The 15,821-nt window shown below is 41.0% G+C and overlaps 1 protein-coding gene across 5 annotated transcripts in view; it reads left to right on the top strand.

Annotated features, from left to right (window-relative positions):
- Positions 1-15,821, top strand: part of agrn (agrin) — a 294,106-nt gene that overhangs the window by 157,849 nt on the left and 120,436 nt on the right. For all 5 annotated transcript variants that reach the window (XM_088403131.1, XM_088403140.1, XM_088403158.1 and 2 more), the window contains 2 exons: positions 3,084-3,308; positions 5,240-5,446. In XM_088403131.1, the coding sequence (XP_088259257.1) occupies positions 3,084-3,308; positions 5,240-5,446 (432 nt within the window). The remainder of the gene's footprint in view (positions 1-3,083; positions 3,309-5,239; positions 5,447-15,821) is intronic.

Genomic DNA, 15,821 nt, shown 5'->3' with positions numbered 1-15,821 from the left:
TCGCTCTCAAGTAATGGCCGGCCTGGCTGTAGCGCGGGGCGTCACGCCGCAAAAACACCTGTTTGCTCGTCTTCTCCGGCGTCCGCGCAGTGTTTGGAGGAAAACGCCGTTGCTTTTTGGATCAATGCAAATAATCCAATAGGAACATTTTACGCTTCTGGCTCCGAGGGGTTTGTCAGATTTATCAATAATAAAAGACCGGAGAAAATGCGAGACTCGGAGTCAAAAATGATCTTTTGCAAAAGAGGGAGAGCGCACCGAGGTCTTCGAAAACCGCATAACTCAAAATAGACCAATTTTTCACGCATATGTGTTTGAATACCATTCATTCAAATGTGAAATATGTCATGTAATGTCATTTAAAAGTCTTAAAACAATTACCCTATTTTCCGCACTATAAGGCGCACCCTCAATTAATGACACATTTTAAAACCTTTTCCATATATAAGGCGCACCGGATTATAAGGCACATCCTCAATTAATGGCATATTTTGAAACTTTTTCAACCACACTATAGTAATACTCAAAGAAATAACAATAATAAATCAAATAATAACTCTATACTCTCAATAGCATATTAACTCAATGTCAATATGACCGACTTTGTTCAACTATAAACACCCAAAAAAAATCAGGTAAAGCTTACTTTATCGGTTCATTCCCCGTCTACGAATCCCAATCTCAATATTGATCCATATATAAGGCGCACCGGATTATATGGCGCACCTATCAGCTTATTAAAAAGATTGAGGCTTTTAGGTGCACCTTATAGTGCGGAAAATACTGCATATATACTTCTAATTTCAAATGGTATCCATCCATTGTAGAACATTTCCACAGAACGTTGTAAAAATGCACTTTTCTCAAGTGCCGCTTAGTTGTCAACAATGAGGCTGCGTGAATATTTTTTTTCTGGCGGCGTTTGACGCATTATGAAAAGGAAAAGATGGCTTGACTTGTCTCCATCGACCATTAGACGCGGAAACCTGAACAAGCCGACGTGGATGACGGTGGGTGGGGGGTGAAACAGCAAAGATCAACCTTCCTCTCTCTGATCTCACAACAGTTGTTACTTAGGTAAAGAACATCCCAAGTAAGATGATCAGCAAATCATCTCTGAAGACCTCCATTTCAAACAAATCGGATGGGATGATAATCGTGTTTTTGTAAAATTCACCCAAATTGAAGTAAAAAGGGTCGACATATATGCCCGGTCGACTTGTACTCGCGCAATGTTGAACTTTGACGCCCATCTGGGTGAAATTTCACCCCCTACTGTCTCCTTTCAAGCTCAAAGTGTTGGACAAAATCCAACACAAGGATCATACATACCTTAAAAAGCTTTGCGTCGTAATTCTTGGGTTATCCCACCATCTTAGATCATCTTGGTGGATCATTTTTTTCCGATCATTTAATTAATCAAATTTAGCGCGCGCTTAGCCATTTCCCTTTCCTGTCTCCGGCTCTCCCGGCTTATCCAAGCCAGCGCATTTGAGGCGCGTTTGAATGTCACACCGCAACATAAATCCTTTGTCTTGCCTCATTGTAAAAGCGCGTCTAGCGGGATAAAGCCCGGAGCCTCGTTTCGATGCGTAACGACGTCCTCTTGCTCATCCGCAAACCAATCCCATTACGATCCGGGCTCGATAAGGCCAAACAGGATAGCCCGCAAAGAAGGAGCAGCGAATCCAACTGACTGCCTCTTTATCTCATTCCTTGTCTCCTTTACCATCAAGAGCTCACTCGGAGGTGCTCGCGCTCGCTAGGCTAAGGATAATATAATATAATATATGAGTGGGGAGGCAGTAATGGAAGAGTTTTCTTCCATTTTGCGCTTTCTTAGGCTCCGCTCTGCTTTTCTCCTCAAACAGTCATCTCTGCCTTTCAGTTGGTACATTAGTGGCCGTGTTGGAAGCGCCATTATGTTTTCTGCGTGATTTTGCAGGCGAGATTACGTTACAGAAAGCCCACAAAATGACGACATTTCTGGTGCTACGTCCCTACTTCAACAACCGAAGTGGATTTTTGTTATTTTACAAATCACATGTGCTTAATATTTCTCCCAAGGAGCAAGATCTGTATCAAGATAAGGCCGGACAAAAAATATGATGATGCTATGATGAGTTATTTTCAAATTAAGAGCAAATTGTTTGGAACATGGCTCCCGTTCTGTTTCCAAGATGAATAGATAAATGTACTTCCTGTTTAACCCTTGTGGCAAGTCTGGGACTGAATACCCTGATTCTTAGAAAGTTAGAAATGGCGTCTCTGGGAACGAATAAGAGACTTTGATATTGAATTTGTTTTCCACATACAATTACTACTTTTAACCCTTGTGGCATTATGTTACAAATTACAGAAATTCCCTTTATTTTTTTAAGATATCACAAAAGAATCAATGGGAAAAAAAACTTCAGGGAGCTGACATTTCCAGCAGATGACAAAAACATGTAAAATTTCAAAATGCCGCGATTCATGACGTGATTGCAGCTCGACGTGTGAGATTTAGTGTGCAAAAATAATCATTGTCCAATTTTTGGACCATATAAACCCATTGTAATTACAGTTTTTGAGATGCATTTTAATAGGGTTTATGACATTGATTTTCCTTTGATTTTTGCAACATTCTGTTGAGCGGCGCTCAAACTGTCAGCAAACAGAAATGTTTTTGTTGACTTGTGTTTCACCTCAAGTCAGTAGGTGGCGGTAGAGACCGGTTAATGGAAATGCCTTAAAGTGTCATCGTCTCTTCACGGGGTACAAAGAAAGACCGTACCTTTTTTTTTTCCATATTTTTGTAGGTGTTAATACATTTAGCCTGCATATGTATGGATAGAACTTAGGCCACTGAACAATATGAGTGGTTGAAGGAAAATATATTAATAAACGACTTTTTTTTTCTTTGCACTTGTTGTGGAGTACTTGTCTTAAGCAACATTTCATTAGCGTTGAACTAACACCTTTCTCAAGTCCTTTTCTCATTTTGACACCTACTAATAACCCGCCAAACCTTTTTTGCGGATCCCGTGTTTCAATGCCGCGTTTCAGCAGTTTAACATTCCGCCACACGCGTGTCCCCGCAGACCCTTGTAAAGACAGCGAGAACAGCCTGAATACGATGTGCCGGGTGGAGGCCCTCACCCGCCAGCCGCTGCTCTTCAGCCTCCCCGACTCATGCCCTCCAGCTAACGAGCCGTTATGCGCCAGCGACGGCCAGAGCTACCCCGGCGAGTGCGCCATGAGAGCAACCGGCCTTCAGAAAGGCATCAAACTCAGGAAGGTGCACGGGGGACGCTGCAGACGGCTAGGTAAGCTCCCGCTTAACCTCGCTTACCTTCTCTTCCACCGAGCCAATCAGAGACGCCGTCGGCCTTCGCAACCGTGTCATGCACACAGCGATTCGCCCATCCGTTTCTGCTTAATATTTGACGAGGTAGCATTAAGACCTCACCCCAATCTAACCCCTCTCAGTGGTATCGGGATAAACGGTTCTCGGGCCCGAGGGTCAGTAGCATCCAAACAGGAGCCTGATAAGAGCCTCCTGGCTGACTATCGGTGGAAGTGGGACAGGAGGAGGAAGCCGTCGTTAACAAATAGCTGTCAGATTGTACTGTTTGCAGTTTCCCCGCTGTGTTCTCATCAGAGCCGAGCGCGGGAACGGCGGTGTAGGTTTAGGGCGGCGGTGCGGACAGACTGTTGAAAATCAGAAGCAGGAACCAACGAAGGGCATGTCGGCTAGAGTTATCAATAAGAGAGACTGGTACTAAAGAAAACAACCTGAGTCAAGCAATTTTTAGAAGAGAAAACCTTCCCCCTCCCGTTTATGCAAGTTACAGGTTAGTCTAAAAGAGAAAAAAAATTACAAAGTGCATCAAAGTGCCTGAACAAAAAAAAAAGTGGTTCAAACTTGTTCAAAAACTGGTTGCATGCAGCTGTCTCACAGACAATCATCACACCCTGAGCAAATACTTGACGCTCTGCCAGTACACATAACAACATATATGTGTCAACTATATAGTTGTCGCTAGTCGTGATTGGTAACTGGATAGCATAGGCAACTTTATTAATGTCTCAAGTGTAGAAAAATATAAATAATAATTTGTTATATCCTCTCACAATAATGACCACTTAAATCAAATCTAATCTTAGTAGATTATAAAAAAAATTAAAACATTTTAATGATTTTTTTAGGGGGATAATCGATAGGATAACCGATTTTAAGAATATTTTTTATAGTGACAGCTCTAGTGGATTGGAAACACACTCGATCGCAAAAGTTGCAAGTCTCGTACGTGCGTCCTGTACTTCGTATTCTTTTCCAGCCCTTTCAGCTATGCCAATTTCAAAGTAAAGAACAATTCCATTTGAAAAAGCAGTCCGTGAAATCATATCCCTTAGCCAATTGCAAGTTGGTAACTAATCAAAATGACCATTTGGACACGCTTATGCAGATGGAGCAGCAATGTAATTAAGTGTAGCATGACATGCTTTTAAAGAAAGCGGGGAAATGAAATGGATTGCTGTACAAATTTGATCCAGCGATCAGCAGTGAAATATTTCCGCGGCCTGGCGAGCGCTGCGAGAACAGAGGCCTCAAATTGGATTTTCCTTCCTTCACCGCTAAATTTGCCATTTAACACAACCGGTTAATCTTTTTCTTCATTTTCCAAGAAGGATTTCTGCTTAGTGAGTCGACAAGTAATGAGTGTAATAGTTTACACTTTAACTTGGCTGTAAAATTAGATTTTTGAGTCGACAGCCTTACAAAACTTTTTAGGGCGGTAGGCGGGGGGGCTGAAGTTTAACATCTACACTCGACTTTGCAGATCTATCGAAACAATTGAATAAATTTCGAATAATAATTACTACTCATCACTAGTTTAACTCACAATAGGCACTTTCGATGAATGGCATGTTTGAAAAGTGTTTTCTTATATAAGGCGCACTGCATTATAAGGCACATAGAATAGAAGCTACAGTAGTGTCTGGGGTTGTGCTATGCAGCCACTAGATGGAGCTGCACTAAAGGGAATGCCAATAAAACAGATAAGTCAGTCAAACTATCGACACTAAGAATAAAGATAATGTGTGGAAACTACGACATGAAGATTTTAGGAAGAAATACCTATGTATTTATATAAAACCGTAATCGACAGAATGACCGATGAAAACGGAGATTTGCTTCTTGTTATTCCCCGGCGCTATTTCTGAGCAAGCGTCCCCGAATTCCTCTTTGCAGAAGATTGTCAGGAGGAATGTGTCTTCAACGCCGTTTGCTTGGTAGAGGAGCACAGCGCCCGGTGCTCGTGCGATCCCATCGAATGCGACGGGACCTACAAACCGGCGTGCGGCAAGGACGGGCGCACCTACGTCAACGACTGCCTGCGGCGCAGGGCCGAGTGCCTGGCCAAGAGCCCGATCCCGGTCAAGCACGGCGGGCCGTGTGGTGAGTGAAACCGAGGGGGGCGGATCCCTTACCTTACCGTATTCCCGCCTCTTACCGTCATTATAACGTCGGCCGATGTCTCCGACGGTCGAATGGTGCTCTTTGAAAGGGGAGGGGCCTTCACTTCACTCGCTCATCACTTCCATCTCCCTACGACATGTTTCATTCAGCCACCCCCGCCCCGATCCGTCCCGGTCCCGTCGTCTTTCGTGTTGTCTTCAAAAAAAGCTCTTCTTTCTTGTTGCAGTGCGTCAGTCAGTCTGTCTGTCCGTCTGTCTTTGTCCGTGTGGGCTGTGTCTTCCCGGCTGCAGGTGGTAAGTGGGGTCACCCAATGGGCGACCTCATCTGATGGACGCTGGGGGGGCGGAGACTTCCCCTTTGCGCCGAGCGGACGGAACAGGAGGGGTCCTGTACCGCTGTTCTACTTCCTGTCTCTTTGCTTCACTCTCACTGCGCTGATACCATCCATGAGGTTGGAGAAGTCTGCCTGCTTTTTGTGCTTTTCGATTCCCGGGCCCGCCGCTGGAGTCCTTCATTCGGTTTCGCGTGCCGGACTCAAAGTTACCCCGAATAAGCCTCTTCCCCAGATTTCAAAACACCGATTCAAAACGGTTGCAGCTGTGGTCCTGTGAATACCGACGGAATTTTTTCTGGACTCGTTAAAATTAAACAAAGTATTTAAAGCTCTTTCCAGGAGCTATTGTCATTTTCCAAAACAACATTTTAGTGACGAGTTCGTGTAAAGCACTTTGAGTACCCAAGGTAGAAAAGTGCTACACACGTGAAAGTCCATTCACCATTTACCATTTACTATTTACCATTTTAAAGTGGACAATTTACTTCACTCTGACAACTAATTTACTTAATTTCTACTTATATATATATATATATATATATATATATATATATATATATATATATATATATATATATATATATATCAGGGTCAGTCAAACAATACATGCAAATTTACAAATAAAAATAAAAAAGCAATAATATCCGACGAGCTGCAGTTTATAATCCTGCGCGATTTATCGTCCGAAGTATTTCTACTTCTCCGTCTTTGGAGCAGAGCTGAACGTCAAATCTCCTGTCCTGTGGTGGGCCTCAGCAGGCGACGTTCCTCATTACCATGACTTGTCCGCTTGTGCTTTGCATAAATGAAACTGCGCATAAGTGATAGCGCCAACACGGATGCGTTTTGTTTTGAGCCTTCCAACAACTCCACCCACATTTTTGTCTCGTTAGTCTCCTTCCCGCTCAATATCTCCTCTTCCCTCACGCTAGTTTGTGTGCGTGCGTGTTTTAATACGTTCTTATGGAAATTTGCATATTATTCAAAACAGACCAGCACAAGCGTCAAAGCTTAATTTTTTTTTTTTTTTTTTAATTAAACATCAGAAGAGAAAAGCGTAGGAGCCCACCGAGACAGTTAGCGTTGTCAGACTGCTGGTACAGTACGCGCAATATGCATTTGCGATTTTTTTGTGTCCTGTTGTAAATGGGAACATTTTAGCTTCGTCGCTCTCTTTAAAAACACGACCGAGATTCGCAGCCTTGTCCAGTAAATCCATAACCTCGTGCTGGGCAGTAAATTGAATTCATTTAATTCTTTTGTTGGTTTGAGGTGTGAAAATGAGCTAAATTGTTGCAAAAGTGGAAGAATACTGGATGCTTTTTAATACGTGTTTACAATAGGTACTAATTACTTTATTGTTTAGCTATTTTTACCTGTATAAAGTACCAGTCATTTTTAGACAGTCCTTTAGCCTAAAAGGTAAATAAATCATTTCTATATTTTCTGTTTATGATGTGTTCTGATTGTATACATGTATATTATGTATACATAGCCCTCACTATACTATTTTGGTACCAATTTTGAATATGTATGTACAATTTTGATGTTTTTACCCGGGTTCTAAACGCATTAGCTATTTAATAGTTTTGGTTTGGCCGCCATACGGTGAATTCGCCTTACGAGCCCAACCGACCGGATTCGTCTCGTAACACGGGGGGCCACTGTATTTGTTTTCCATTAAGATTATCCGGAATGATCGAAGAAAAATGGAGATTTGATTCCAGCCCTCCCACAAGCCAAAGCGCGGCGACAAGACGGCGCCGTGTGAGGCTTCCCCTGTGATGCGCGGCACCTTGACAGTTCCGCGGCTGTGTCAGAAAATGTCAGCCTGTTGCGCAAACACAATCAGTGCCTCCAGGCTTCAGTTTCATGTCTAAGAAGGCTTTGTTTGCTATGCATGAGCGCTGATGGCTGCGTTTGCTCTTGCTGACGGATGCGTGACGCTCACTGTTGCGTTCACACGACTCCAGTCCGTAGCAATACACATGTAAAGGTTCATTCAGTTTTTAGACTGAAATTAGTACATATCGCAATTTCCCAAATATAGGACGCACCCTTAATTTTAGGGTTAAATTCTGGAGTATACAGCGCCGACAGTTTGGTGACAAATCTTGGGTTATATCGGTAAGTTATGTACAGTGGGCCCCCGTGTTACGAGATTAATCCGTTCCGCGGTTGGGGTCGAAAGGTGAATTCACCATATGACGGGCGATCCAAATCTATGTCAAATAGCTAATGCGTTTAGAACCCCAGGTAAAAACATCAAAATTGTACATACATATTCAAAATTGGTATCGAAATACTATAGCAAATTCTACGTATATATAATATACATGTATACAGTCAGAAAATATAATAAATAAAAACTATAGAAAGGATTTCTTTACCTTTGAGTGGCGCTTGTTATGCCCATATTCCCAAGTGACGGTAGCCTAGGCTAGGCTAGCTTCGTTTTTATTGATTATCTCCAGCTTTGTTTCCTTATAAATCATCTTCTCTCTTTAACATCACTAGCAATCTTGGGACAACATGGCTAACCCTTTCAACTTTAAATTAAGCAGTAAAATGCACTAGAAATACACTATTGTAACCACTCACGATCGAACAAAGCTTTACCGTTCCGCCATTCGGACCAGCATTATAGTGACGCGTTGCAGGGAGGCAAGTGTGACGGCAACGGAACATAAGTATAATTACCTAATAACGCCAGCAAATGGAGATGAAACAACACAAATACAGCCAAGCCCCTAGGGTCATGACAGTTGTTTTTGTTGCAAAACCGGGAAAATACCATATAGAGGGGATGAAAAAACTCAGTATTCCACGCCGCAACACGAAAAACAACGTAAGGTTAGGTCAGATTTCCCACCTTGCAAACGGTCAGTGAATGCCTTACCAGTGTAGCGTTGAATGCAATCGAAGCAGTTTTTTTCCTGACGCGGCTCGAGTTAATTTGACCATAAATACCCACAAATTGTGACCAAAATTCACATGGACATCATGCCCAAGTTCCAGTAAGTTGTTTAAAAAAAACATTTTCATCTCCCGACCCTGCGATGATTTGTGGCGGCGAGATGATTCCATTCCATTTACCACGGTGCAAATCAATATTACTCAGAGCCACGTCCAGTTGATTAAAGCATCTCAACCACAAAATCTCCATCCCTGTTTGTCTCATTAGATGGGGAGACATATCTATTGTGGTTCATTTATGGGGAACGCATTGTAAATCTTCACAGATGGCTTTGTTAGTTTGTGAGGAACAGAGATGAATTTTAGTCCGCTGTAATACATTGATTTTTTTTTTTTTTTTCCCATCTTTACGTTGTCAAGACAGTTTGGTTTGAGGAAGTAGACAATGATGGATTGTGACAATTGTTCAGCTGTTCTGAGATGACCAATTACTCGTGGAGATATGTTTTGTGAAGCATTTATTTTTTTCCTGCCTCCTTCAGTGTATCACCATGTCAAAGGGCTAGGAAACGTCTGATATATTGTGCGATTGAATTTGAAGGTTTCGTCGCAGTGTTTGGACTTTGGAAATGTAAAAAAAAAAAATCTTTTTTAATGACTGTAAAGGAATTGTGACTTGAAGTCTGTCATCAATTCAATAACCCCAAAATACCTATTACAAGGCTTGATTTTTTTGATTTGTTTGTTTTGCTATTTTTGCATAGCGGTTTTGTGAATCATTGACATAATTTGAGGAGCATTTTCAAATTCTGCTTTTTTTTTTTCTTTTCAGGTTCATCTCAGGACCTAAACCACCATTTTTTATTCAAAAGAATTGTTGTTATAATTATGATGATGATTATTATTACCTTGCAGTTCTAAATGGGTATTGAGGGCCTTTTATTTTACAAGAGTATGAAATACCCGATTGCATTTGAATGCACCATGCGTAATCCTCATGTCAGCAGATCCCAGAGAATCGCATGTGTCAAGCTAATCGGAATTCAAACGGCACTCTTGAGGAAAAACTTTAAAATATAAGCTTGATAAGGCTATTACACTGACGTCTACGTATTATCGAGGTTTGTTTATGTTGAAGTTAGCCAAAAAGCCAAATAAAACCAGCTTATTTCGAGCTTTGTGAAAATGCAAATTTTCTGTGCTCAAGATTCAAGAGTTTGCTTCCCCGAGCAGACTACTTTCCATAATCGAGCAAATAATAAGGTAGGCAACTAAACAAAAACAAAAAAACTGTAATAGAGCAATAAGGGCAGTAATATTGAAGCACTAATAAACAAATGGACTTAAATTCTGAGCATGTTACGGAGTAGACTGACGGAAGATTGTGAAAAATATTATGTAAAACTCATATATTCCCATGGTATACCTACCATATATATTTTAGATAGTTTCCTTGGAATACATTTTTTCCTTTGCATAATTAACACACATTTGAAGGATGGTTGGGTTGGCGGATGGATGGATGGATATGGCAAATTAATGGATGAATGGATGATGGATTGACAGGTATAGATAATGAATGGATGGATGATGGATAAGGATAATCATGGATGCTATGGCTAACGGATGGATGGATGTTAGATGGATATGGCTAATATTTGGATGGATAGATGATGGATGGATGCATTGATGTATGTATGGATGGATGGATGGACGATGAAGTGGTGGGTATAGCTAATGAATGGACGGATGATGGATAAGGCTAATCATGGATGTATGGATCCTATGGCTAATGGATAGACGGATGGCTAGATGGATATGGCTAATATTTGGATGGATGAATGAATGGATGGATGATGGATAAGGCTAATAATGAATGTATGGATGCTATGGCTAATATTTGGATGGATGAATGAATGGATGGATGATGGATAAGGCTAATAATGGATGTATGGATGCTATGGCTAATGGATGGATGGATGGTTAGATGGATATGGCTAATATTTGGATGGACGGATGGACGGATGGATGGATGGATTGAAACTCCTCACAGTAGAACAAGATGAAATCCCCCAAATTTTTCAACTGCAAGGCAGTTGTGCTAACTGACAGTACCGTTCCACTGGGCTGTCAGTCAACGTTCTATACCGCAATGCATCTAATGTTTTGCAATGAATTCCCAAATAATTCATGAAGGGTCTCTAAATTCTACAGAATTTGAATGAGTTGAGGTTCACGGATGAGTTGGCGTCCGTCGGCAAGATTTCTCATGCGTTCAGTCTTGGTCACCTGTCCAACGCGGACATTTTGACTTATTTGATTCGGGGCAGCGTAATAATGGCTCATCAAGACTGTTTTTCAACACGGGCTCGTTAATACGGACGCTGACGACCGTGCGAATTCGGCAGGAAGGATTCGGTAAGTGGGCCACGTCCCTGCAGCGCACTGGGCATTAACAATCAAAATGGCTCAGCGGGTCCCCGACGTGTCATTGTACCTGTGTGCAATGTACTCTGCCTAATGTGCTTTTTTTGGCTCTTGTCTGCACCGCCCGCAGCTCGGTGAAAGGATGTTTGGATCTGCGGCGCGTCACTATGCGTCAAAGGCATGCCTTCATTACCGTTTAGATCTGCCGCCGCCTCCCTCCTGAATATTGTACGGCGGATGAATTCACGCCGTAAAAAAAACAATCAAACTAATCCAGATTTAATCGAACAAAGGCTGAAGAAATCATTTGGATTTGAACTAATTAGAGTTTGGGGGTGGGGGGTTGAAGCCGACAACTCGCTGACAGGGGTTTCGTGACCCGACCGCTCGCGCTTGTTACTCCTGAGGAAGACAATGCCAGTATGGACTCTAAACTGCATTTCTCACAATCACAAGCCGATCGTTTACATTGTTGCCAAATGTCTCCCCCAACCCTTCAGCGCAACAATGACTTTTGTATCTAGAGCCAACCCAAATGGATTAGAAGAGGGACGGACAGAATTTGTAACCAGACTGCTCACCTCGCAGTAAAAATGTAGTTGTCTTCTCTCTGCTTCGTTGCTTATGAGAATTTCTAGGTCGCCCGAATGTGACAATTTTATACGAGAATTATGTGCGATGTGTTTATGAATTGACTAAAATAATCAATCCATGAAACAAAGGCAGACGGAAGAAGACGCTATCAAAATATCAAAAATAATGATTTTGACTTTGAACTGCTGTTTAACTCTTCTGTTGAAAATATCCATTCATCTAGTTTCTATACATGTGTTGGTGCTAAACAGGGAGGTTTGTTGAGTTTGTTCAAGATGGGATGATTCTGTAAGCAGGCATTTAAAAAATAGTTTTAAATAAACGAAAAAAACCCACTATCATCTTTCAGCGTAAATATCTGACCTTTACGACCTTAAAGTATGTCGCGCCTTATCCTGGTCTGTTTTTAGCATAATTTTTCCTGCCGCGGCTTATATACCGAAAACTACGGTATTTAATTACTGCACACGAGTATCTGCCTATTAAAACCAGTCATATATTTTTCAAAGCTAAGTCCAAGCATTTTGTATATTTCATCAAGTGCTGATTGAATCCAATCCTCTGAGTTGCATCAGATACCCACAGTCTAACCTCCATTCTGTATTTTATTATTCTATTTGAAGAATCAGATTGATCTCCAAACGTACTGAGAAAATTGTGGATTCCGCATGCAAGTTTGCTATATTAAGCCCGTAGGCTAACGCCTACCGCTAGCCACCTTAAATTGTGACCGGTGCTCATTTGTATCCAAGAGTCATCCCGCGAGGCTCCGCAAATGAGGCGATTGAACCGCCGAGCCGCCGCCGAGCTTCGAGTGCGTACGTCAGCCCCGAGTCTTGTTGTTCCTAATCAAGTTAATTTGAGGAAGTGCGGCGGGAAGCAGATTGACGGCAGGCAGGCTGCCGGTCCGCTCGGCGAAGGCTTCGGGCGATCCTCCGCAAGCAGAAATTGCTGAGATTATTTGGGTCAGCGGGGTGTCACCGGTGACTTAGCTTGCCACATGCTGATGAAATCAAGCAAAGCCCAACTTTTGCAAATTTGCTTTAATTTGATTGCACTTTCACTTCTCGCTTCACTAAGCACATTTTGTTGACTTTTTGACTTGTGATTCAATAGGCAAACGATAAGTGAAAAGAAAAACCGGTGCGCTGTACCAGCGATCGCCGTGCTTCCGGCAGCTGTCGGAGGACGGGGAAGAGTAGGAGGGGTCATGTCAAGCGCCGCGTCAACATAACACAACTTCAACGAGCTACGCTAGCCAACTTCAAACATGGACGTCAATGCAATACCTTTATCAAGCTTTTATTTTGAAGTTTTTTCCCGGAGCGCTGCTCGCGTTACGATCAGCTTGACACATTCAAGTCTCCGGTCGCTGCTGACGTGACATACGGTGCATTCAAGTGCAGTTTGACGTTTCAAACTATTACGGAATAAACGGACGTTTACCGTATTTTCGGCAGTATTATACGGATTATAAGATGCGCCTTTAATGATCGGCCTATTATGAAACAGTTTTCATTCATAGGGTGACCCGCATTGTATTGTGCATAGAATAGAAGCTACAGTTGCGTTATGCATCCACTAGATGGAGCTGCGCTAAAGGGAGCGTCAACAAAACAATCAGATAAGTCAGTCAAACTCTAGAAACTAAGAATAAAGATGATTTGTGGAACGTAACATCCTCTTGTCAACATCCCTGCATGTTTAGCAAAAACATATTTTCAACATGACACCGACAAAATATTGCAGAGTAAAATAGCAGTTCTAACTCCAAATCAATACTCCAACTGTGTCCTCTTCTGTCTCCCTTCGATTGATTGATTTGTTCAAATTATACACATTTAACCTATTTTATTGAACATATAAACCTACAAACATGTTGTATCTAATTCATATAAACCATCGTACGTATATTCATATATCTGTCGTGAGAAACTTTTATACAAGATCTTATTCAATTTAATTTTTATATACATTTTTAAAACTCTTTTTGAACACTGCCATTGATTTGCATCTTTTCAGTTCTGTATATTCGTACACACATTTGCTTTAATGGTGAATGGCCCCCTGGTGGCGAGTGAGAAAAACTGCAGATACGCCGCACTGGATTATAAACTGCAGGGCTCAAACCATGAGGGAAAAAATTGCACATTGTAGTCTGAAATTTACTATCAACAATTGTTGATAATGTACTTTTCTTATTGTTTATTGAAAAAATAAAAACGTTGCTTCGGGTCACTGGGATTAACCTGCGAGAAAAAAGTTCCACAAAATTTGAAATTGCTCCTCAAATGAAGTCAATAACTTATAAAACCGCTCTGCAAAAAAATAAAAAATGAAGCCTTAAGAATCATGAAAAAGGAAAAATGTATTTTTCCTGATCACCTGATTTCTCGGCGGGATTGATACATTCAAATCAAAAGTGTAAAAAAATGTGGCCCGTAATACACTTAAAATGCAAAATGGTCTTAGCTGAAAGACACCCTTGCCCTTCATAAGTATTCAGGAGAATATGGACATATCCCACAGGGTATTTCTTCTCCGTCATGCTAATAGAGCCTTTTCCTTCACCGAAATCACGCGCGAATGTCTTTCAACGCAAAATGGGCTGAGGGATTTCCATCAAAGGCCGGCAAGTTAAAAAACCCAGACGAGGTGCCGGTGCTCAACGCCGATTGGCTGCGTCCCACCGGAACGCTGGCTCGGAATGGCCTCGGAAGGTACTTCCCTCAGCCGGTCGGCCGGGATGTGCCGATTCCGCCGCCTGCATAATACCGACAGGAAGCGTTTGGATTTCCACCTGGACCCTCAGGGTTGAGCTTGGAGTCCGATTACTTATGCATGAATTGAGCAGCACTTACCTAAATATTCCCCTAGCAATTTGGCAACACGTTAAGGGAGTTTAATGGGACTGCATTATCCCCTCTTGCCTGGTTTGCGTGTTTTCCTACTTGGTTGCCGCTTTATTATTATTATGGACTTATTATGGAGTGCCATTTCCCAAGTGCAATTCCAAGGCCGGAAAGTCTTTAGAACAGAACCTCTGATTATACAGGTTATTTACGCAGTCGCAGCGGGAACAAGTGCGCAAATATGCATGTGCCGCCATTAGTTTTTTCTCATGCTATCAGAACCTTGAGCAAAAATATCGCAGTTAAAACTGCACCTCTAATATATATATATATATATATATATATACATACATATGTTTACATATATATATATATATATATATATATATATATATATATATATATATATATACACACACACACACAGTGGTACATACCTCTACTTAGAAAATTACTTGGTTCTGGAAGAAAATTCACAGTATCTTTTAAGGAAAGACGTAAATGCCCTAATTCGTTCCAACCACTCCAAAATTCAGACATAAATTATTCAGACAAATGTTTTACAAAGGGTATTTATATATATATATATATATATATATATGTATATGTATATAGTGGTACATACATCTACCTAGAAAATTACTTGGATCTGTAAGAAATTTCACAGTATCTTTTAAAGAAAGACGTGTTTTCCACGTAAATGCCCTAATTCGTTCCAACCCCTCCAAAATTCAGACATAAATTATTCAGACAAATGTTTTGCAAAGGGTATATATATATATATATATATATATATATATATATATATATATATATATATATATATATATATATATGTATATGTACACAGTAGTACATACCTCTACTTAGAAAATTACTTGGTTCTGGAAGAAATTTCACAGTATCTTTAAGGAAAGACGTGTTTTCCATGTAAATGCCCTAATTCGTTCCAACTCCTTCAAAATTCAGACATAAATTATTCAGACAAATGTTTTGCAAAGGGTATTTTTATTTATATTGTATTTTAATTATATATATTAATCGGTTTCAAAAGGTTTGGTGAGTTCAACATCAATCCCCCTCTCGTGATTGTACTTAATAAACAACAACGTCTTGATAAACAGTGATTGGGAAAAATGGATTTGCAATAGACCTGAATGCGAAATGTAACGTCTCTGATTATAATCAAGTCTAAAAATATTCAATAACGTGGAGCAGAAGTCTTTCTGAA

This window comes from Hippichthys cyanospilos, chromosome 2 (assembly GCF_059441005.1).
Source record: "Hippichthys cyanospilos isolate Australia breed blue-spotted pipefish chromosome 2, RoL_Hcya_1.0, whole genome shotgun sequence".
In the NCBI taxonomy this organism is placed as follows: domain Eukaryota; kingdom Metazoa; phylum Chordata; class Actinopteri; order Syngnathiformes; family Syngnathidae; genus Hippichthys; species Hippichthys cyanospilos.
The sequence above is the reverse complement of the archived record's forward strand: the minus strand, read 5'-3'. Positions and strand labels throughout refer to the sequence as shown.